The 23493-nt window shown below is 40.5% G+C and overlaps 1 protein-coding gene and 4 long non-coding RNA genes across 8 annotated transcripts; 2 read left to right on the top strand and 3 right to left on the bottom strand.

Annotated features, from left to right (window-relative positions):
- Positions 1–856: 856 nt before the first annotated feature.
- LOC144074679 (uncharacterized) lies at positions 857–1535 on the bottom strand. Its single transcript, XR_013300353.1, has 4 exons — positions 1460–1535; positions 1292–1376; positions 1104–1209; positions 857–1028 (listed from the first exon to the last, which is right to left on the bottom strand). It is a non-coding gene; the product is annotated as an uncharacterized LOC144074679 (long non-coding RNA).
- Positions 1536–2826: 1291 nt separating this feature from the next.
- LOC144074859 (uncharacterized) lies at positions 2827–5180 on the top strand. The gene is made up of 2 exons (XR_013300401.1): positions 2827–3010; positions 4784–5180. It is a non-coding gene; the product is annotated as an uncharacterized LOC144074859 (long non-coding RNA).
- On the bottom strand, positions 2940–3511 carry LOC144074858 (uncharacterized). The gene is made up of 3 exons (XR_013300400.1): positions 3423–3511; positions 3066–3340; positions 2940–2990 (listed from the first exon to the last, which is right to left on the bottom strand). It is a non-coding gene; the product is annotated as an uncharacterized LOC144074858 (long non-coding RNA).
- On the bottom strand, positions 4231–5985 carry LOC144074857 (uncharacterized). Its single transcript, XR_013300399.1, has 4 exons — positions 5864–5985; positions 5709–5793; positions 4535–4640; positions 4231–4455 (listed from the first exon to the last, which is right to left on the bottom strand). It is a non-coding gene; the product is annotated as an uncharacterized LOC144074857 (long non-coding RNA).
- Positions 5986–6585: 600 nt separating this feature from the next.
- kansl3 (KAT8 regulatory NSL complex subunit 3) lies at positions 6586–21665 on the top strand. 4 transcript variants are annotated; one of them, XM_077600896.1, is made up of 23 exons: positions 6586–6798; positions 7253–7283; positions 7975–8249; positions 9021–9191; positions 9268–9358; positions 10129–10314; positions 11215–11343; positions 11425–11541; positions 11627–11725; positions 12365–12436; positions 12518–12592; positions 12700–12857; positions 12922–12985; positions 13064–13252; positions 14519–14672; positions 14975–15052; positions 16094–16273; positions 17063–17150; positions 17372–17496; positions 17760–17866; positions 18721–18940; positions 19479–19584; positions 20982–21665. In XM_077600896.1, exons 2-22 carry the CDS (start codon positions 7278–7280, stop codon positions 19580–19582), a joined length of 2688 nt encoding a protein of 895 aa, XP_077457022.1. In that variant the 5' UTR covers positions 6586–6798; positions 7253–7277; the 3' UTR covers positions 19583–19584; positions 20982–21665. The 4 variants fall into 4 exon arrangements, with proteins under 4 accessions (XP_077457022.1, XP_077457023.1, XP_077457024.1 ...); XM_077600897.1 differs by lacking the exon at positions 7253–7283 and having other exon boundaries at positions 6588–6798; positions 20982–21663; XM_077600898.1 differs by lacking the exon at positions 14975–15052 and having other exon boundaries at positions 6589–6798; positions 20982–21658.
- Positions 21666–23493: the final 1828 nt, after the last annotated feature.

The following is a 23493-nucleotide window of genomic DNA, read 5'->3' as shown; positions in this document are numbered from 1 at the left end:
TTAAACAAAGCATTTCCAATATATTATATTGTATAAACCTAAAGAAAGCGAAACAGATATATAATAAACCCAACATTCCCCCGTTTATACATTTGCATTCTAATATGTAATAATAAACCTTAATAAAGCAAAGCATACTTCATTACAAGCAAATGTAATAACCCAAACATTCCCCCCCTGTATATACATTTGCACATGATCCCATAATCATTTTTTATTTATGACAAATACAAATACAGAGATATATCCATTTTTATTTTATTTTTAAAACTCCAAACTGCAAAAATGCAAAAATAACCAAAATATATTTGTTTGTTTTTTAACTTATTTCTTGTTTATAACGCAAATGAATGGAGAAACTGTGATTTTTTTTTTACAAGGGCTCAACCATTCCTCCACTTTATAATAGTGGTGTCAAACCTGTGGCCGGTGGGCCAGAAGTGGCCCACCAGTGGATCCAATCCGGTCCCAGAGTGGGGTTGTTCTGCCTGATGGGGACTTTGCAGCTCATTCATACTCTACTTATATAATTAAATACTTTATTTTTTTGCCACACTGCCAAGCCAGTCCCCTTTAGGCTCCGCCTACTGTTCCACGCAAGTGTGCTGCATCACAGGTGCCCCTGAATACTTAAAAAATTTTTTATATATATTTAGAATCCTGCATTTTTGCACTTAAGCAGGTCTGAAGTAAAAACTTTAAAATAAATCTTAAAAATAAAAGCCATATTCTATTCAAACATACAATAACAAACAGATATAAATTGATATGTCCAATTTGATTTTTTTTTAACACCAAAGTGATATACAAAAATGGAATCTGACCACCAGATTTGAGGCAATAAACAGGCCTAATGTGCATCTTTATTAATTTATTTTTATGATGTAATTTCCCAATCATTTTACCCAATAGCAGCAAAAACTGGACATTCAATAGATGGGTCATCTTTCTTGTGCACTTTGTAATCACACGCCAGTGGGTCAAAAACAGACACGCAGTCATCGGGAAATTGTTTGGGAATGCCGAACCTGGAGCAAAGAAGCAAAAAGCAAGTAAATATCTGGTAAACAGCTCGTAAATATCTTTCAAAATCTTCAACTTACACTGTGCAGCATCCGCTGCAACTGCATTTCATGCAGTTACTGTTTAACCAAACGGATCCAATGGGGTGCCATCTCTTGTCCACCTCGTCAAAGCAGTCGGTCGCACCTTCACGGGAACAACGAATATTGATAAATGTTTATATATAATGCCATTGTGAAGGAAATATGGAATGCATTGTTTTTTTTACCATACTGAGGCAAATTAGAGGAGCAATATGCATTTGAGAGCGGTAGCAGGATGGCTGGCAGCAAAGCCAAAGAGACGTCAATTCTCTAACGGTGATTGAAAAAAAATTGCATTTTAAACCATGGAAGGAGAGATTATTATTTTTTTTTTTAATGTAAACAAAGCTTACCATTTTTGCGACAACTGTCAATGAAGTGAGAGCAGTATTTGGATTCACAGCCAATATCAGGAGTGTTTTTCTGTCAGGCCCCGCCTCTTTGGAATCATTTCCCTGAAATTAACAATCCAACTACTCAAATATGTCAATATTTGAGTTCTGGTTGCAAAATAAAAAGGTCAAGGTTTCACATCCAAGCTAAAAATGCATGGCTGAGAATATGCAGTGCTACCTCTACTTACAAATCCATTCCACCAGGTACCTCTACTTACAAACTTAATCCATTCCACAGTGGATTTGTAACTTGAATTTTTCGTAAGTAGAGCAGCATTCACATCTATCGACTAAAAGAGATTTGTTTCTGCTATAATAAAGTTTTGAAATGTTTTGAAATTGATAGGTTCACCAATAGATACGCTTTAAGTCCAACTTGATAGAGACCTTTCCCTTTGTTTATCAGGGTTGCAAGCAGATATCCTAAAGTGACCCTTTTTAGTGTCAATAAGCTAAGTTAAACAAAGCATTTCCAATATATTATATTGTATAAACCTAAAGAAAGCGAAACAGATATATAATAAACCCAACATTCCCCCGTTTATACATTTGCATTCTAATATGTAATAATAAACCTTAATAAAGCAAAGCATACTTCATTACAAGCAAATGTAATAACCCAAACATTCCCCCCCTGTATATACATTTGCACATGATCCCATAATCATTTTTTATTTATGACAAATACAAATACAGAGATATATCCATTTTTATTTTATTTTTAAAACTCCAAACTGCAAAAATGCAAAAATAACCAAAATATATTTGTTTTTTTTAAACTTATTTCTTGTTTATAACGCAAATGAATGGAGAAACTGTGATTTTTTTTTTCAAGGGCTCAACCATTCCTCCACTTTATAATAGTGGTGTCAAACCTGTGGCCCGTGGGCCAGAAGTGGCCCACCAGTGGGTCCAATCCGGTCCCAGAGTGGGGTTGTTCTGCCTGATGGGGACTTTGCGGCTCATTCATACTCTACTTATATAATTAAATACTTTATTTTTTTGCCACACTGCCAAGCCAGTCCCCTTTAGGCTCCGCCTACTGTTCCACACAAGTGTGCTGCATCACAGGTGCCCCTGAATACTTTTTAAAAAAATATATATATATTTAGAATCCTGCATTTTTGCACTTAAGCAGGTCTGAAGTAAAAACTTTAAAATAGATCTTAAAAATAAAAGCCATATTCTGTTCAAACATACAATAACAAACAGATATAAATTTATATGTCCATTTTGATTATTATTTTTTTAATCTCCAAAGTGATATACAAAAATCGAATCTGATCGCCAGATTTGAGGCAATAAACAGGCCTCATGTGCGTCTTTATTGATTTATTTTTATGATGTCATTTCCCAATCACTTTACGGAACACTACCGAAAATGGGACATTCAATAGATGGGTCATTTCTCTTGTGCACTTTGTATTCACACGCCAGTCTGTCAAAAACAGACACGCAGTCATCTGGAAATTTGGTGGGAGTGCTGTACCTGGAGCAAAGAAGCAAAAGGCAAGTAAATATCTCGTAAACAGCTCGTAAATATCTTTCAAAATCTTCAACTTACACTGTGCAGCATCCGCTGCAAGTGCATTTCATGCAGTTACTGTTTAACCAAACGGATCCAACGGGGTGCCATTTATTGTCCACCTCGTCAAAGCACTCGGTCGCACCATCACGGGAACAACAAATAATGATAAATGTTTATATATAATGCCATTGTGAAGGAAATATGGAATGCATTGTTTTTTTTTTACCTGGTTCAAGCAAAAAATTAATGCAATCTGCATTTGAGAGTGGTAGCAGGATGGCTAGCAACAAAGCTAAAGAGACGTCAATTCTCTAACGGTGATTGAAAAAAAAAGGCATTTTAAACCATGGAAGGAGAGATTAATTTTTTTTAAAAAATGTAAACAAAGCTTACCATTTTTGCAACAACTGTCAATGAAGTGAGAGCTGTATCTGGATTGACAGCCAATGTCAGGAGTGTTTTCCTGTCAGGCCCCGCCTCTTTGGAATCATTTCCCTGAAATTAACAATCCAACTACCCAAATATGTCAATATTTGCATTCTGGTTGCAAAATAAAAAGGTCAAGGTTTCACATCCAAGCTAAAAATGCATGGCTGACAAAATGCAGTGCTACCTCTACTTACAAATCCATTCCGTCAGGTACTACTACTCTACTTACAAATTTAAGTGGTTTTGTAATTTGAATCGTTCGTAAGTAGAGCAGCATTCACATATACCGACTAAAAGTGATTTGTTTCTGCTATATTACAGTGTTTCTTATTTTAACGGGAGTAAAGATGTGAGAAATCTTCATTTCAGAATAGAAGTTGTTTAAAATATTATTTTTTTTCCTCATTACGGCGATAAATGACCAACTTTTAGATGTATGGCCTTAATAAGAATAAAAAGTAGTACTTTAAGTAAGTGGAGTAATCTTACACATTCATCTTTTGACTCATTTTTAACAAGATGAAGAAACTTACTTGAAATAGAAATCTTATTAAGATATAAAATTGCAGTTTTTTAAGACATAGTGGAATTTACAGTATTCCCTCGATTTCCGTGGTTAATCCGTTACACAACAAACCCGTGTTAAGTGAATTTCTGCAAAGTAGGAACCATATAGTAGCTATACTATAGCGTATACATTTCAATTTTAAATGTGGATTATTTTCTGATCTTTGCTACAAGATAAAAAAATAAATAAATGCAAAGACACAAATCTGCACCATGTTTTATTGACTTCCACTTTTGACAATTGTTCTCAAAATTCGTCCCCATTTCCACTTTTGTAGCATTGTTTTTGTCATGACTGCATCACTTTCCTACTGAGGCAAAAATTGGACACTCAATAGTAGGATCGTCCCTCTTGTGCACCTTGTATTCACACGCTTTTTTGTCAAAGACAGATACGCAGTCCTCCGGAAAATGTCGGGGTTCGCTGTACCTGTGTGCGAGGAAAAGTCGGCAAGCGCGTATTTCACAGTCCCGACGATGTTAAAAAAGCGTCCGCGGGTTCGACTTACGACGTGCAGCATTGGGTGCAGGAACAAATCAGGCACTCAGTGTTTCTCCAAGCGGCTCCAACTGGGTACCATTTATTATCCGCCTCATCGAAGCAGTGGGTTGCGTCTTGGCGGGTATCGGGAATCGGGACATTTAAGGGTGGGAAAAAAAGTGTCAACATCTTATTTAAATATTTCATGCTAAAATTAAAGCTAAGTTGATACAAGTAAAGATATTTAGTTTTTTTTCCTCCATTTTTTTCTTTTCAGTAACGGCCCGGTGGACAAGTGGTTAGCGCCAGGGCCTCACAGTTATGGGGTCGAGGGTTCGATCCCAGGTCAGTCCTTACCGTGTGGAGTTTGTTGTTTTTTTGTGGTTGGGTGATATGAGTTTCACCTGATTTGTCTATTCTGGTTGTCCTTCCCTTGTGTGAGTGACCCAGGTGTTTGTGGTTGTCAGTAATCATAATGCTGTGTATTTAAACCCCGTGTTTTTGTGCATGTGTGTTTGAGTATTTTCTGTTTGTCGTTATGTCGCCATCCGTCAGTATGCGTCTTCTCTTCGTACTTCCCGGTTAAGTTTGTTTTCTTTGTTATTTTTTTCCCAAGTTTTAAGTTTGTAAGGGTTTTTCTGTTGTTGTGTTTTTATTTCAAACTTAAGTTTGTGCACCAGGACTCCCTTTTTGTTGCCTGCTTCCTGCACCTGGGTTCTGCCCCGCGGCCGAGGCTGTTATGACGCCCCGGGCTTGCGTGGGTTTTCTCTGGGTTCTCAACACATGCCTGCTAGGCTAGCTGGTTGAACACTGTTTGTCTTCTTATGCCCTGCGATTGGTGACCCTTGTGAGGATAAGCGGTACAGAAAATGAATGAATGAATTAATCATTTTCCATACTGCTTATCCTCACTGGGGTCGCAGAGGGTGCTAAATCCAACGCCCCTCCCAATCGGGCCAAAAATAAAATGGACACCCCTGATTTAAAATATTCAACTAGCTAGCCTAGCATGCATATTTTGTGGATGCGGACGGAAAGCGTAGTACCCGGGGAAAACCCACGCAGGCACGGGGAAAACTCGCCAACTCCACAGATGAATTTCACATCCCTGTCTTAAAATATACACAATACGTATCATTTTTTTCCCTAAAACTACAGATGTTACTTTATTAATAAAACCAACAAATAAGTATTGTCTTTACTTGGTGAAGGGTTCAAAAAATAGCAAGATCCGTTGGCCATTGGCAGCAGGACACAAAAGACCAAAGCCAAAAAGAGGTATCTTCTCTAAGGATGACAAAAAAAAACATGTTTTCAATATATTTTGACAAAAAAGACAAATACGAATTAAACTTACCATCGTTGCAGTTAGCATCGACAAAAATCTTCTTCGGTCCAGTCGTGTAAAGTTTTATACAATGCAGGACAAGAGAAGAAGAACCTTTGGAATGACAAAATAAACCGGGGGAGTAAATCTTTTTTAATCAATACAGTAAACAGTGACGATGACATTCAGTATGTTTTGGCAGCAATCTTAAGAGACTTTTAAGAGCAATGAATGATTTACTTAACTATCATTCAGTATTATTGGAAGCTCACTTTTCATCTTAAATGTGCTAAATAAGGGGATGACTGTATTTGGTAGAATTGCCTATTTTTTTCCTGAAACTTCATTTCCAACACTTGTTTAATAACTCCATTGATTGATTGAATTATTTATTAAAAAATAACAAAGCCATTACGCTACAATAATTTATGTATTCATATATAAAACATGTTCAAAAGGAGTAAATATAAGTTAACACTTATTTAAATCTATTTTTTAATAGAAAAGTGTACATCAACACTTTTATATAAACAAAGTAATATTGAAGTATGGAATATTTTTTTAAATGTTCTACAGTTTTTTGCAGTTCCAATACTGATATATTGATCTAAAAGGTTAGCTACTATTTATTATTATATATTATTTTTGCCCTTAATACTTTAACAAAATCTATTCCAACAGACTTAAATCCAGTCCTGTTTTTTTCTGCAGCCCTTAACGCGCCATAAACCGGGTTGCCAGTTCCGTCATGACCGCAACGTGTCTTCAGTACAAAGTTTTAGTGTGCATTGTGCTATCCAATCTGGCAAGCCCCACACACTAAACGAGAGCAAGCTTCCGCGATTGTCTTTGTCGGTTATATAATGTATGTTAATTACGGATAAATATGTACGCTTTTACGTGTTTTTGTCACGCAAGAAGACATTGAACACTTGCAAGAACATAATGGTTCGATAGAAGCAAAGGTGAGCGACGGAAACCGGTTCTTTTAGCTTTTAGCCTGCTGTGCTAACCTTAGCATGCTATGTCTGCCCACCTCAATAGTCACTTTTTTCAAAGGCTTCCCTTTTATGGCGCATATTTCCTATTTAAAAACACATGGCAGCCATAGAATGAACCATTGCGTCATGCTACACGTTATATTTTCAACAAAAAACGCGTATAGAGTTCAATAAACCGAATTTTGTTGGCGCTGTTACGTGTTTATGAGAGTCATGGGTGGTGTTCGTTGAAGACAAAAGCACCTGCGAAGCTTCTGAAAAAGGATTATATCTCAGAAACGTGAAATACTTTTTCTTAAAGATCATAAACGGACGTAAGGGCGGTGTTAAATGTGTGGAGGAGCCTTAAACATAATTAGTATGGTTCTACAGTCTTGTCTATTATTAACAACAAGGTATTTACTGTACGTATGCACAGACAACGTCGTCACGTTCACAGATAAATGAAGGTAAGTACTGAAATTATTACTAATTCTACCCCATACGTTATTGATGGATATTCAGTCATGTCAATTGTCCGTGTTAGTAAGATGTTCTACATGTTTATATTTGAGTCCATTTGGAAAAAATATTATGCAAATTGAACTGTTTAGGGCAGATAATGGAGAAACGAGAAAGTTGAAAAATGTGAACGAAGAATAAAGTTTTCTCTCTTATGTCCACAAAGGTGAGAATCAAACATATATTTCCTGAATGCTAAATTCCAAAGTAAATAGACGTCGAGGAACTAGTAGTTGTAAAAGAAAGATCATTTTATCTGTGCTAAAAATTGTAGTGTAAGCAAAAAACAGCTTTATTTTAGAAAATGCTACCTAGGGGAGGGTGTTTTCTTTCAAGTTAGGCTTCTGAGAATAAACCAGTAAATGTTGTTTTCTTACTGCAAAACAAAAAAAATAACCAACAAATAGTGAATCTTACTTTGCCGACATCTACTGGTGAAAAAGAGTATAGCAAGTCTTGTCCGCATAAAAGCCGTGCCCTTGATTCAGTCATCATTTTTTTTGGTTACAAATACGGTAATTATTTAAAAAAACGACTAAAATATTTGTCGATTATCGTGGCCACGTCTGCTATAAATGAACCGTGACACTGTAGGTCGGCAACCACATTTTTTTTTAATGCCTTGTCCCTCCCCTGTAGCTGTGTGTCAAGCGTGGGAGATTTTGGAGGCCTTCCCAGGGTGCGTTCAGTCCCGGTAAGAGGATGTATCGCGGCGGGGATAAGGACTACCAGATCTCCGCACGGAAGATGGGAACGTCATTGCTCTTCCAGCTGTCTGCTCACGACAGGGAGTTGGACTTAGTGTGTCTGGATCACAGCTACGCCAAACCGTGGAATGCTCACCCGGACGCCAGCAGCGCCAGGCCTACCAGAACACTGTTTGTCACCCCTCGACGGCAGCCCGAAGTCTCGCAGTGAGTTGGATTATTTTTATGGGCTGGAATGATTGGAGCCCCTGCATTAGTAAAAAGTCGAGCAAAATCTTTGCCTCAGATTCCGTGTTTCTACTAACGGTGTTTGCGATATATCGCAATATTACCATGCAAGATTGTCGTATCGATTCAAAATCCGTCCGAATCGATCATTACAGGTGTATTTTGGGTGGAAATATTACCGTTTTGGGTGGAAATAACCAATTGCTGGCTGCACTACCAATCGCGTCCACTAACTAGCAGCAGTCAGCGGCCGTGCCCTGACATGTAGTAATCGTGCTTGAACGCACAAGGGCGCTGTTTCCTAGTTCAAGCCAAGCTCAGTAAAATTTTACAAAATATAAGTGGACAGTAATGCCCAAACAAAAGCAAGTGTTCTACCTTTTATAAGTTATTTTTGGCTTTTGGCCCTGGAATGCTCAAGTTAATATTTTGACTTGCCATTTTTTAAAATAACCTCATTATTGTATGTATTTTTTTTTCATATTTAGAATCCTACATTTCATAAAAATGGGAATTGTGTTTTTTTTTTTAAAGGCCATGTCTGGTCTAAATTAACCACGATATTTGAGGGATAACTGTAAAACGATACGGAGGAACTTTTTCGTCCATTGTGTTCCAAAAAATGGCAATAATACTCTTAAAGTGCGGTAACGGGACACGAATGGCTCAGATACGAAGCAATACAAACCCCTAGTTTGCACCATAATGTGCCTCACTTAACCTTCTAACCATTTTTTTCTCGTTTTGCAGAGAGTCCGAATCTTTCCTGGACGTGGAAACGGTCACACCCACCCCAGTCCCCCTGTACGATAACCACAAAGCTCAAAGCGTGATGAAGGAATGCGAGCGGCACGTCCTGTTTGCTCGCACCGTTGCAGACAGTCCCCAAACTCCCGACGATTGGGAGGAACATATCAACAAGTGAGCCGACGACGCATAAAAAAAAAAAAGTCCGTCTCACCGTCACTGTGTCCTTACGAGCGTATTGTTCTTTCAGGACTATGTGGTCCGGCTCGCAGACTAAACTCTTCAACAAAGTCCTCAAAGCACTTCAGGCCGAAAGATTAGCCCGCTTGGCCAATGAGAATGTAAGTCGTGAATTTCTGTCAAGTGTAACATCTATTTATTTTGTATTTCTAACCATTTTCTCATTTATTAGGGCCGCAAATCTTTCTCTCAAAAAAGCGATTTCATAGATATAAAATGACAAAGTTAGTTTTCAACTCGAATCTAAGCAAATGCGTGTCATTTTCTAGAACTCAAATTCTCAACATTGTCGACCGCTTCGAGGCCACTTGAGGGCGCTATAGAGCAATTGAACTACAGATGCTCCCCTACTTACGAACGAGTTAGGTTCCGAGCGATTGTTCATAAGTTGAATTTGTTTGTAAGTTGCTCAGTGCTATATTTTGTATTATAATTTATGTTTAAGGCCTATATAAGTATATTGAGGGTTTATATAAGTACATTTGTATGTGTACTTGTATAAGTAACACGCATTGGTTTGTACTGAAAAAAACATTTAATATAATGGAGAGAATACATACAGTACTGTATACATACATTAAAGAAAGAGAGAGAGATTTACTTGTAACTGGCCGAAAGAAGCTATCTAATGATGATTGCAGTTTTCTTTTTTTCATCATAAATGATGCGGTAGCACTGTACGGCATCATTCAATTGATTTGCAAACTTTGTGCAACGTTCAATATTTGGGTCCTGCTGCTCGATCTTTATGTTTATAAATGGTACTGACGGTCGAACGATTCAAGTTGTATTCCCGTGCAACGCGCATCAAGCTTGTTACTCCTATGTAATACTATATGTTAAGGACATTGTATGTTGGAATCTCTCCTAGACGTCCAACGAGCCGATACTACGCCGAATAGCCGTGGACAAATGCGCCAGAAAGGTGCGCCACGCCTTAGCTAGCGTGAACTGGGAAACCAAGCTGACGCAGTGGTTGCACACCACGCTGATCGAATCGCTGAGCCTCGCCATGCTCGCCGCCTACCTGGATGTTTTGCAGACCCTCAAAAGCAAGGTGGGCTGGCGTACAATGCACGATCCCACCACCCTGTAGACCACGTGTCAAAGTGGCAGCCCGGGGGCCAAATCTGGCCCGCCGCATCATTTTGTGTGGCCCGGGAAAGTCAATCACGAGTGCCGACTTTCTGTTTTAGGATCAAATTAAAACGAAGAGTATAGATGTATATTAAATTTCCTGATATTCCCCCTTTTAAATCAATAATAGTAATTTTTTAATCAATTTTTTTCTGGGTTTTTAGTTCAACAATCATTTAGTAAAATCTAAAAATATATTTAAAAAAATAGCTAAAATAAACATTGTTTTAGATCTATAAAAAACTGAATATTCAGGACTTTTAATCCAGTTCTTTTAATCCGTTTATAACAAAAAATCTAAATATTATATCTAAAATGGTCCGGCGCACGTGAAATGGAGTTGACGTTAAAGCGGCCCACGAACCAATCCGAGTCTGACACCCTTGCTGTAGAACAGGGGTCGGGAACCTTTTTGACGAAGAGAGCCATAAACAATTCATATTTTCCAATGTTATTCCTTGAGAGCCATACTCCGAATTTAAGTCAAAATACATGTAAATGGGTGTCTTTTATTTTAGTAATTTCACCACTTTTAAAGTGGAAAAAAAAGAATACTTTTTGAAAACATTCTTATGCTGTTGCTAATCAATGAGAGGATGCATTCCAGAAGAATCTACTGCAAAAAAAATGCAGATTAAAGCAGTTCTAGATGTAATATCTCAGTTCTGTCACCAGCGGGTTCCATATTTTAGCTCACAGGTTAGCGAAGAACCAGATGCACCCATCGAAAGAGCCACATGTGGCTCCCGAGCCATAGGTTCCCTACCCCTGCTGTAGACAATGCTACGATGACGTACTGATTTTCCTTTTCTCCGAGAAGTTGCCGTCGCTGATCGACAGGATGTTGCTCCCGGCGGCCAAGACGGGTTCGGCCAGCGCCGAGGCCCTCTCGCTGCTTCTCAAGCGACCGTGGGATCCGGCCGTCGGCGTTTTGTCACAAAACAAACCGGTACGTTGAAACCCATATTGCCCCCCTTTAAAAAAAAACATGATTTTTTTTAGGCTAAATCTTTGCTGCTCCTCGTTTTAGAGCAAACTCCCCGGATCGCCGCTCATCCTGATAGCGCCGTCGAGCCCGACCAATGCGGCCACGTCGACGTCACGGCGGATGAGATTCTGGCAGTCGCAGCTGTCCTGTTTCGGCAAGGTGTCACATCCATAAAGTAAACCCCAAGTGTCCAGAGAGACTAGATTTCCTAAAGGGTGCTGATGAAAGCTGCCTTATTTGTCAGGTCATTCCCATTCACACTCATATCAGCAGCGGCGCTAATATCGGAATCACACAGTGTCTGGAGCACATGCTGGGAACCGTTCGAGCAAAGGTCATCGAGGTACGTGCCGTTTACAGTTTGTCTCTTTTTCAAGTGGTGGGCTTCATTTATATTCTATTTTCATAACTTGAACTTCCTATTTCTCTTGGTTTTACTGACTGATAATGGAGGTGAACCATAGAATGAACTTTTTTATTTATTTATTTTAAATGCACCTTTAGATTCAGGATTAGGGCCACTGAAGAGGAAAAAAGGTGGCCCAGATTTTGGCTTGATTCTCACAATTCTGACTTTAAAGTCAGAAGAAAAAGCTTGTCAGGATTTTTCCGAGTTCTTTAAAAGACAGAAATCTCACTATTCATTATTTTCAGAATACAATAATACTTTGTCATATGAGTGTCCCAATAAACGAGAAATTTGAGAATTTTTCCACTAATACCCTGTTTCTGGTGTTTTTTCAGAGGGTGGGAGCGGATTCATTTGTATGTAGTTCATTTCTATGGGAAAATTTGATTTGAGATCCGAGTAAAATGACATACGAGCTCGGTCCCGGAACGCATTAAGCTCGTATCTAAAGGTTCTGACATTGGTCACAATTTTGCACACGTTTTTTTTTTTTCAATGGCCCTAACCCTTTACCACACACACAATGGAATATTTAATGATTTTATTTTTATTCTGCTTCTCAAATGAATTCAGGTTCACAGGCACTTCCCTCGCAAACCCATCATCTTGGTCGGTTGGAACACCGGAGCTCTCATAGCTTGTCACGTGAGGCTCGCCATTCTATTTCTCAGTTTTTACGCCTCGTCGGGGGTGCCGGCGTCCGATTAAACGGTAACTACTCGGCAGGTTTCTTTAATGGAGTACCTGGCGGCTGTTGTTTGTCTTGGCTTCCCTTTGCTTACAGTCAACGGTCCGAGAGGGGTGAGACTTTAAGGAACACTTTGAAATATTTTTCAGACACTTTACGAGTGGCTGATAAGAGTTGCAAATCTCCTCGCCGTTTATACGATTCCGTTTGTGACCGGCAGGACGTTGACGACCCGCTGCTGGACATGAAGACCCCGGTATTGTTTGTCGTCGGGCAGAACGCTCTACAGTGCAGCGTGGAAGGAATGGAAGAATTCCGAGAGAAACTGAGGACGGATAATAGCATGGTGCTGGTGGGCGGGGCCGACGACAACATCAGGTGAGTCGTCGTGGCGGGCGGGCGTCCTCCTTTGAGTCGGGTACGATAAGGATTCTCTCCACAGAATCAATTCCGCCAAAATGAAATCGGAGGGACTGACGCAGACCATGGTCGACCGTTGCATTCAGGTAGGCGCCCTAAAAATGCGTTTTTTTTTTACGGAGCCGCGTGAAGTCAAACGTCGCTTTTCGTCCACTGATCGGCAGGACGAAATTGCCGACTTCTTGTCCGGTGTCCTCACACGGGCCGAGAGCCACGGTCACGGTTCGGGGGAATCCAGGGACATGGACACCGAAAAGAAAAGGAGGCCGCGACGTGAGCTCCCTTTTGACGTGGAACGAGGGCGGCCTTCCTCTCCCGCGCTTAGGCACCCCATCTCGCCGTCAGGCTCAGAGGTAACATTGTGAAGCCCACCTTTAAAATGTTAAGTTGACAAGAATATGGAAACAATGACTTCTTGCTGTCAGTGCCCCTTCATTATAAAATTCCTTAAAAAAAACAGTCTTGAAACCTGGTTGTAATAAACCAAAATACTGTGCAAACACAGCTTTATTTACCAAATATCGACCATAAGAAGGACCGGGAAAGCACCTTTCATCTCCCCCATCACGTGACCAATATAGGCTAACAATCCAGGCCATGTTTTCGAAAGGATTCGTCCACCCGATTGTTCCCCTCGCACCACCATGACACAATCCATATAGGCCAAGGGTGTCAGACTCGGGTTGGTTCGCGGGCCGCATTAACGTCAACTCGATTTCATGTGGGCTGGACCATTTTAGATATGATATTTAGATTTTTTATATATAAATGGATTAAAAGAACTGGATTAAAAGCAACATTAAAAACAATGTTTATTTGAGTTTTTTTTCTTAGTAGGGGAAAAGTTCTTTTAATTTGTTTTTCATTTTAAAAGGAAACCAAATTTTTCTTTAATCATTTTCCATATTTAAGTGGAAAACAGAAAATCTTTTTTAGATATTACAAAATGATTTTTGAACTAAAAACACAGAAAAATTTATTTAAAAAAATGACATTATTAATTTAAAAGGGGGAAAATCAGGAAATTTAATATACATCTATAATCTTCATTTTAATTTGATCCTAAAACAGAAAGTCGGCACTCATGATTGACTTTCCCGGGCCACACAAAATGATGCGGCGGGCCAGATTTGGCCCCCGGGCCACCACTTGGACACGTGTTTTAGAGCATGTCTATATATAGATTTCACGTGGCCCAAAGCATTTTGGATATAATATTTTGATTTTTTTTTCATAAATGGATTAAAAGAACTGGATTAAAAGCCCTAAATACTCATTTTTTTTATATATCTAAAACAATGTTTATTTTAGCTTTTTTTAAAATATATTTTTAGATTTTACGAAATGATTTTTGAACTAAAAACACGAAAAACATGGATTAAAAAAATGACAATGATTGATTTAAAAGGGGGGAAATCAGGAAATGTAATACACATCTATACTCTTCATTTGAATTTGATCCTAAAACAGAAAGTCAGCACTCATGATTGACTTTCCCGGGCCACACAAAATGATGCGGCGGGCCAGATTTGGCCCCCGGGCCGCCACTTTGACTCCTGTGATATAGACTCCTGTGTTTTTTCGGGGCACTTTTTCAGACTTGTTTTTTTTTTCTTCAGGATTTGTCCAGCGTCTGCAGTAGCCCCACTTCCAGTCCCAAACCCAAGATGGGTCTCTCTCCGGCGCAAAAGTCCAGTCTGATCACGGCCACGCAACTCCTGAAGACCCACATGCAACGCTCGGGTGCCGTGCTTTCACACAAGCAGGCTCAAGGTGAGAAGACAAGACAAAGCGCGCTCATAAAAATCCTCGACGTACAGGCCAGAGATTTTTATTTTGTTTTTCCGCTCTCACGTGAAATCGATTCCTTTATTTGACATAAACCACCATCTAAAAAAAATCTTGCCCGTGACATAGCCGAGACATAAAATGTTGTTAAAGTTGGGAGCAAAAGTAGAGAAGTATTCCTCTGGTCACAACATCTTTGCAAGATGGAAGGTGACTGAAATACTCTTGTTTGTCCTTTTCCACAATCTTCCTCTGGCCTCTTTTTCCTATTCCCGATTCATTCACAGCTCAGTTTGCAGCTTTTATGAAACAAAACATGCTTGTGAGGAAAAACCTTCCTCCTGGTACTCCTCCGTGTATTTTTGGTAAGTGGCTATCCCTCCTCTTTCTTTCTTTTTTTCCTTTCTTTCTTTCTTTCTCTTTCCTCTCCTCGGCCGGCGTCCATTGCCCTCCAAGGGTCCAACTCTTCCCGCACTTGACGAGATTAGTTTTAGGAAAATCCACGTCGTTCACGGAAGGTTTAATCTCGTTTTAGGGCACTCGTTTGACTCATTGGCTGACGTTGACGGTGTCAGGCGTCCAATCCGTGAGTCAACACTGCAAATCAATCAATGGCACTGAAAAACAAGCATTCTCGGTCACTTTTAAATGAATATTCGTGATTTAGAATATAATTTAAGATTCTATTTTAACACTAAGTCAAAAAAACATTATTTGACCATTTGGTTTTCATCAAACCATTTTTTTTAGAATTAAAACAATTTTAAAATTAAGAAAATATAAAAGAGACTTGTAAGAAAAATATTTTTATTCAATTATTTAAAAAAAAAAAAATCTACAGGTTTTTTTTAATGTTAAAAATCACACTTTTTTGGCAAAAACACACTACATTAATAAAAGGAATAGATGAATATCTACGGTTAACTATTAAATTGCCGACCGCCAATCCATTTTGACAAGGAGGGTTGGCAGTGAGCGTTCCCAAAACCAGCCAATGAATTGGATTTCTTTCGTCAAATACTATGACATTAAAATAATATTAGCATTTTATCGCGGGTCATTACCTGAGGGTGCTTACGGTTTTATCCATTTTCATTTAGATCCTTTAGTTTTTATTAAGAATTTATATATTGACACTTAAAATTCACAACAACAATTTATTTTATTTTATAAAATACTAACCTAATCACATCCCACTCTTACGACACCACTATATGAGCCGACTCCGGGTCTTTAAGGGATTCAGTTTGAGTGTAAATGAATAAAAATAATCACCCACTGCATGTACCAAAGGCTAAAAAAAAGTATTCTTGACTGCCTTGAATTTTTTTAGCCTCTGCTTTGATTTACTCATATACATGGAGTGGACTTGACTTTGTAACATATATACCTGTGCTATTGTGTAGTCACAAGCGACCAGATGGAGGCCACGGACCGAGATGAGGTCAGGGCTCGTGGCAAGCGGCGGCTGACGCCCAGTCCCACCGGGCCGGGGAAACCCTCCAAGCGGGCGGCCAAGATCAAGGTCACCATCCTCTCCCAAAACGAGTCGGCGGGGGCTACCGTCAACCCAGCAGCGCACCAAGGTAACCTTTTTTTTTTTTCCTTTTTTTTTTGGATTTCAATGAAACTGAAATGATCAAATGTAGAGTTTTAACCATGAATTTATTACCATTTTATAGCAATTGGATGCCTTGAAATGTCAAGTTTCCCCCCTCAAAATGAGTTTTATCACTACAGTAATCCTCAATTATTGGGGCTTCACTTATTGCAAATTTAAAAAAAATCACTACTTTGCGATTTTTATGCTATTATTTTTATATATATTTTTTTTAAAGTTCATAAAAATGTGAAAATCCACGTTGAAACTCTTAAGCCACTTTTGCTACTAGGACTCAGCACTGAAGAAAAAAAAAAGTTTGTTTTTAACACTGTACTGCCAATAGATATCTAACCACATATTAGTCAATCACCACTAGCTGACGTCTGCCCTCCAGTGGTATAAATGGTAATTGCATGTCGCAAAGATAGAAGAGAAAGATTTTAGGATATTTCATTTCATTACCATTTGCAGAGCCACCAACTTTTCCATAATTTCAGGAATTTACTTTGGACAATCAATGCAAACTCCCTCCCTAAACTCCGGAAATCCAAAAAATGGTCACCCCCAATTTTTTTTGAAGCAACCATTTCAGAAAAGTGCCAAATTTCCAATCGAAATGCCACAAAATTCTCACCATTGCTACGGCTTCCGCCATCTTGATTCAACTGCATTATTTACCGGATGAATTCGGTAACGGGAGTGCATTGTCAATCATCCGAGCATGATAATAACATTTTCTTACCTTTGACACTTTAATGCTATCTCTGCGCAGCGGGCGTTCCCGGAAAGCCAATGGCGGTGACGATGGCGCAGACCGTGAGCGGCGCCATGGAGCTCTCGGGACTTCTCACGGGCCAGCGGTGAGTGAGCGCGCCCCGCGGGCTAGCTCGTGTACGGCCAGTCAGGAGCGGCGGCTTAGCCGTCGACCGCTAACCGAGGCGTAGCCCCGTAGTCGGAGCCTCCCCAAAAGAAAAGTAGTCCGACCCATGCCGATGAAGAGAAGGGAGACTTTTTGACCACAGAGCCAGCACTTTCCCAGGTGGCTCTTGAGTAGACTGGTGGTTATTGTGTGTCACTGCAGGTGTGCTAGTCTCTCGGAGGTGTCTGGTGCCCTGTCCCCAGGCTCCAGCTCCTTCAGCAACGTGCAGCCTTGCGTGGTGTCAGGGTCGTCCGCGCCAATCCCGCCGATCCCGGCTACCGCCCAAGGTATACTTTGCTCGCCCCGCTCCATCGCCAGACGTGCCATAGCGGACGGAGCGCTATGGCCTCGCGGCCGCCTCCATTTTGTCCGCGTGAGAGAGAGAGAGAGCGCACATCCCAAACCATCGTCGCCGATCGCCTCTCACGCCGTCGTCCCCGATATCGAACCCCCTTTGGGACGCGGGGGCGCCCGTTTTGAGATCGCGCGGGTTAGGCCGGGGGCGCCGGATTTCCAGATGAACAACGGGAATTTGCCTATGTGTGCACAGCTCCTTCCGCCAGCAGTCTTTTACGAGGCCTAAGTTTCAGTCTTCAGGAGATCGGCACCAAGGCACCTAGCTTGCCCTCGGCGGAAGCCTGCACCGGAAGCTCACAGGTTAGCTATGACGAGCGTTTACAAATCAAAATATGGATTGGGTTTGGGTCCCATAAATGTATTATTGAATTTGAATATATATATATACACACACACACACACACATATATACATATACATATATACATGCATACACACACGCACGTGTGCGCGCACATACGCACGGGCACACAGACATACACTCACACACACATAGACACACACACATACACACATACACACATACACACACACACATACACACATAGACACACACACACACCTATACATACATATACACACGTATACACACACGCGCACGCGTGCGCGCACATACGCACGCGCACACACAGACACACACACACACACACACATAGACACACACACATACACACATAGACACACACACATAGACACACACACATACACACATAGACACACATACATAACACACATACATAACACACACATAGACACACACATACACACATAGACACACACAGACACACATACACACAGACACACACACAGACACATACACACATAGACACACATACATAACACACACAGACACACATACATAACACACACACACATACACACATAGACACACACACACCATATTTTCTCACACAGACGCCGTATTTGTCGTAAAAAAAATGACGGTACGGCTTATATGCGCACTAATTAGACTTGACATGCACGAAACTGCAAAGACAAAACGCCACAACGCAAGAAAATGCGGCGATACGGTCATTTATTTCAAAATACAAACAAGATAAACAGATAAAACACTAAACAACATTTATTTTGACATCGCTTGCGTCGATAAAATTGACATGGTTGAAAGCTCCAGGACTCTTGTTTTTCTTCAGGTGTCCTGCGGCAAGCCACAGGGTCAAGTCCTGAGCGCCCTCACCATCCCCGGCGCGGCCGGCGGCGGCAACGGTACCCTGCATCGCACGCTGCCCGTGGTCACCGCGGCGGGCACGGCGGCCCAAACAAACGCCATCCACCAACTGCTCACAAACGGCGGACTGGCCAAACTGGCCAGCACGTTGCCAGGCTTGACCCACGCCAGCAACCAGAGCGCCGGTACGTCTCCGACTGCCAAAGGGCGACGGCCGCGCTAGCGCCCCACGCTAGCTCCAAAGCTAAAAAGGCAGCTCCGACCACCGTGACGGACACATTCAGGCGTGGAGCGCTTGCTTTTTTTTTTCTTTCTTTTGTTGGTCCCGTCTTTTGTCCATCGCGCATATTGGAGACGTGATTATTCGATGTCCCCGAGACTTGGCATCTGTTGTCAGCGTTCAAGGCTTTCATTTTTGTTCTTTCACTCATGCCATCGTGTTGTTTTGTAAACGCTCCATTGGATCATCCGCAAATCCTGACCTGTATTGACACGACTTTACCTTTTTTGTCCCTTTTTGCAATAAAAACTGGAACCACACTGGCTGCTAAGTGCTTGTTTTTCCCCCGTTTGTCTTCAGTTTGCATTCACCATCTCCTCAAACGGAAACCTACACAATTCCCTTTTTGAAAACACTGCTTCAACTCAGCATTTCTAGCGACATTGCCATTGCATTTAGTACTGAGCATTTTCATTGTGTGTGTGTATGTGTGTTATCATCAGCCCCCACGTCCATCACAGTGATGCTTCGGGGAGCGCCGCCTGCGAGCAAAGCTCCATCGCTCAGCCAAACGGGAGAGGCCACGCCCACTCAGAACACGGAGTAAAGGTGCGTTTCATTTTTTACTTCTTCTTGGACATCACATAGACAGACGTACCTCAATGTTTTTATTCTAGGCCTCTCGCTTACGACAAATACAGCAAAAATGAAGGACATCCAGATAACGTACAGACGCTCCCCTACTTACGAACATACGACTTAAGAACAACGGTACATACGAACATGTCTGCAAATTGCGTTTATGTCGAAAAATGTTCGTAAGTTCGATTTTGTTGCGTAAGTGCGTGACGTATCGCCAGTGCGCAAAGAACCTTTTTCATTTTTATCATGAAATATCTCGTGCAGCCATTATTCAATATGGTTGGTGAAAAGCGAAAGGCTTCTAGTGAGGGAGGTGCAAGGAAGAGGCAAGCCATTTCATTTGAAACGAGTGGCAATAATAACGAAGCTTGATGCGCGTGAGAGTGGTGAGCGTTGCACGGGCATACAACTTGAATCGTTCGACCGTCGCTACCATTTATAAACAGAAAGATCGAGCAGCAGGACCCAAATATTGAACATTGCACAAAGTTTGCAAATCAATTGAATGATGCCATACAGTGCTACCGCATCATTTATGATGAAAAAAAGAAAACTGCAATCGTCGTTAGATCGCTTCTTTCGGCCAGTTTCTAATACATAAATCTCTCTATACAGTACTGTACATATTCTCTCCATTTTATTAAATGTTTTTTCAGTACAAACCAATGCGTGTTACTTATACAAGCCTTAAACATACAAATGCACTTATATAAACCTTCAATATACTTGTATAGGCCTTAAACATAAATTATAATACAAAATATAGCACTGAATCAACTTACAAACAAATTCAACTTATGAACAATCGCTCGTAAGTAGGGGAGTGTCTGTATTTACTCGCATATAAGCCGCCCCCTTAAAACTCATCTTTTCTTTATTTTGAAATAAATGACCATATCGGCAGCATTGTCTTGCGTCATGGCGTCTCTAGTATTTGTCATCTTGCAGTTTCGTGCATTTCGTCTTTTTATGCGCATATAAGCCGTACCCTTGATTCAGTCATTTTTTTAGTCTGACAAATGCAGCTTATATGCGAGTACATACGGTAAGTGCTAATGAAGTTGCCAGTTTTATCTTGTGTGTAATTACCATGTACGGGAAAGGGGGCAATTATGCTTAGTGAAATAATGACTAATGACAGCTCATCTTTATCTGAACTTTTGTGTCAGATGCTTTGATGTGAAGACAAATACTTGTCTTTTGGCAAGTATTTTGTAGTCATTAAAACATCTTTAATATCTTTTTCCACTCTTCCAATAATCAAAAAAATGAGCAGTCCACCCACGTTTTTGTTTCTTTTTTTTCAGTTTTCTTCAGTATCTGTTGTCCTGCAGTAATGTTATTTTTTTCCCCCCTTCTGCTAGAAATGACCCAAAACTGTCAGCGCTCCCCACTGTGACCCCAGGCAGACCCCCACATGGAACCCGCATAAGTGAGCGCCCCCCGTTGCTCTTTCAACAAGCTATCACCTGCATACGGTTTGTTCTACTCGCTTCACTTGAGCTTCCGGCAACATGACTGTACAAGTGGACGCTTGAGCTAAACCAAAGCTTAATCTACACAAGAATTTAACTCTTAACGGACCTCATTTTCTTGTGTAATCATCTTGCTGCCGTACATCCATTCCACATAGACTAATTCACTTTAAGATTGCCTATTTTGGGTTAACCAGAGGATATATTATACAGTAATCCAGGGGTCGGGAACCTTTTTGACGAAGAGAGACACAAACAATTCATATTTTCCAATGTTATTCCTTGGGAGCCATACTACGAATTTAAAAGTCAAAATACATACATGTAAACGAGTGCCTTTTCAATTTTTTTTAGTAATTTCACCACTTTTAAAGTGGAAAAAAATGAATATTTTTTTAAAGATTCTTATGCTGTTGCTAATCAATGAGAGGATGCATTCCAGAAGAGTCTACTGCAAAAAAAATGAAGTTTAAAGCAGTTCTAGATGTAATATCTCAGTTCTGTCACCAGCAATTTCCACATTTTAGCTCACAGGTTAGCAAAGAGCCAGATGCACCCATCAAAAGAGCCACATGTGGCTCCCGAGCCATAGGTTCCCTACCCCTGCAGTAATCCCTCAATTATCGCGGTTAATGTAGACCAGACATGGCCGCGATAAACGAGAAAACGCCAAGTAGGGTCACCACTATTTAAAAAAATAATAATAATATTTTTTTTTGAAGTAGGGTCACCCCTATTTATTTTTTTATTTTTTTAATTGAGTGCTGAGTCCTAGTAGCAAGCGGATGACAGGGGCGTGGCTTCCGCTTGCGAGTTTCAGCGTGGATTTTCACATTTCTATGAACAAAAAAAAACATTTATTTACCCCCAAAAAAATCCCCAGAAAAAAAACGCAATGTAGTGAAGCCGTGAAAATCGAGGGATTACTGTATTCCATATACTTAGTGCAGTGCTGTTTGTACTCCATATTTATACAGGACCTTGTTTGGGTCCTTTATAGGCTTGTGAATATATCTTCACGGCTTTCCATTTCCGTTTTTCTGAAGCCAGATCGTCCAAAGAGCAGCCCTTCATTTTTATCTCCCGGCCCGATAACGACGGCGTTCTTTTTAAGAAATTGCTCCATATAAAGTCCCCTTTTCACGATTGTTACGACCCGCATCCCGTCATTTCCCCGCAGCTCCTCCAAATCCTGATCTAATGCTCGAATGTGGTGTTTACAGCAGCAGCAGCGTAAACACAGCCCACTCGTGTAAACAGACATCCCGTCTTTAATTCCGCACGCAGATAAGACGGAGGAGATTGTGCGCCATCCCTTCTTATATAAGGCACGCTTTGTCAGTCGCTGCTGCTGGTAGTGGTGGCATCCAAAGCCACCACGCCCGAAGGCCTCGTCGTTTTCCGTCCTAGTCTATCCTCCAGAGCAGGGGTAGGGAACCTATGGCTCTTTTGATGGGTGCATATGGCTCTCCACTAACCTGTGAGGTAAACTATGGAAACTGCTGGTGAGAAAGCGCAGGAATAGGAAGGAGCGTTACGTTGGTATTAATGGCATTGACACTACCCCAGCGCCTTAAAATCATTTTTTTCATTACACTCTTTTGCATGGATTTTCTCATTGATACTCATTGATTAGCAACAACGTAACAATGTTGTCAAAAGAATTCAGAGACTTTTTGTACTTTAAAAGTGGTGAAGTGACTAAAAAAAGGCACACATTTTCATGTATGTTGACTTTTAAATTCGGAGCATGGCTCTCAAGGATTAACATTTAAAAAATAGGAATTGTTTATGGCTCTTTCCATCAAAAAGGTTCCCGACCCCTGCTCCAGAGCATGGCTAAATTATGCCAAAAAACAATGTATTACTTACTAGTACTACATGGTGTAGCTTCAAATAGGACATCAGCAATTACGTGACGTTCCAGCTCATAAATATATTTTTGCAACCATCCCTGAAACTTTTCTGGAACACTGACAGGTCAATTGCGTGTGGGTTTTCTTACAATAAAAACTTGTGTGATGAAACTCTTTGGATGAGAGTACGTACATAGAACAAGATTTTAAACTGGATAGCAGCAAAAGTTCATCTGGAAGGACTTGGCAAAGTCATTTGAAGTTCTTACATGTGCAGGAGAAACTGTACCCAAGAATGACTTGTGTATTTGCACTACAAGTGTGTGTACTTGTACTACAAGTGTGTCTACTTGTACTACAAGTGTGTGTACTTGTACTACAAGTGCCTGTTTTTTCCCAACAATGTTGCGTGGACCTGAATTAAAAACGTAAACTCCCGTATACAACTCCAAGTATGTGTACTTGTGCTACCATTACATGTATTGGGGTGTACTTATACTACAAGCACATGTAGTTCCAATTGCTACTACTACACGTACGTATAT

This window comes from Stigmatopora argus, chromosome 5 (assembly GCF_051989625.1).
Source record: "Stigmatopora argus isolate UIUO_Sarg chromosome 5, RoL_Sarg_1.0, whole genome shotgun sequence".
NCBI lineage: Eukaryota > Metazoa > Chordata > Actinopteri > Syngnathiformes > Syngnathidae > Stigmatopora > Stigmatopora argus.
The sequence above is the reverse complement of the archived record's forward strand: the minus strand, read 5'-3'. Positions and strand labels throughout refer to the sequence as shown.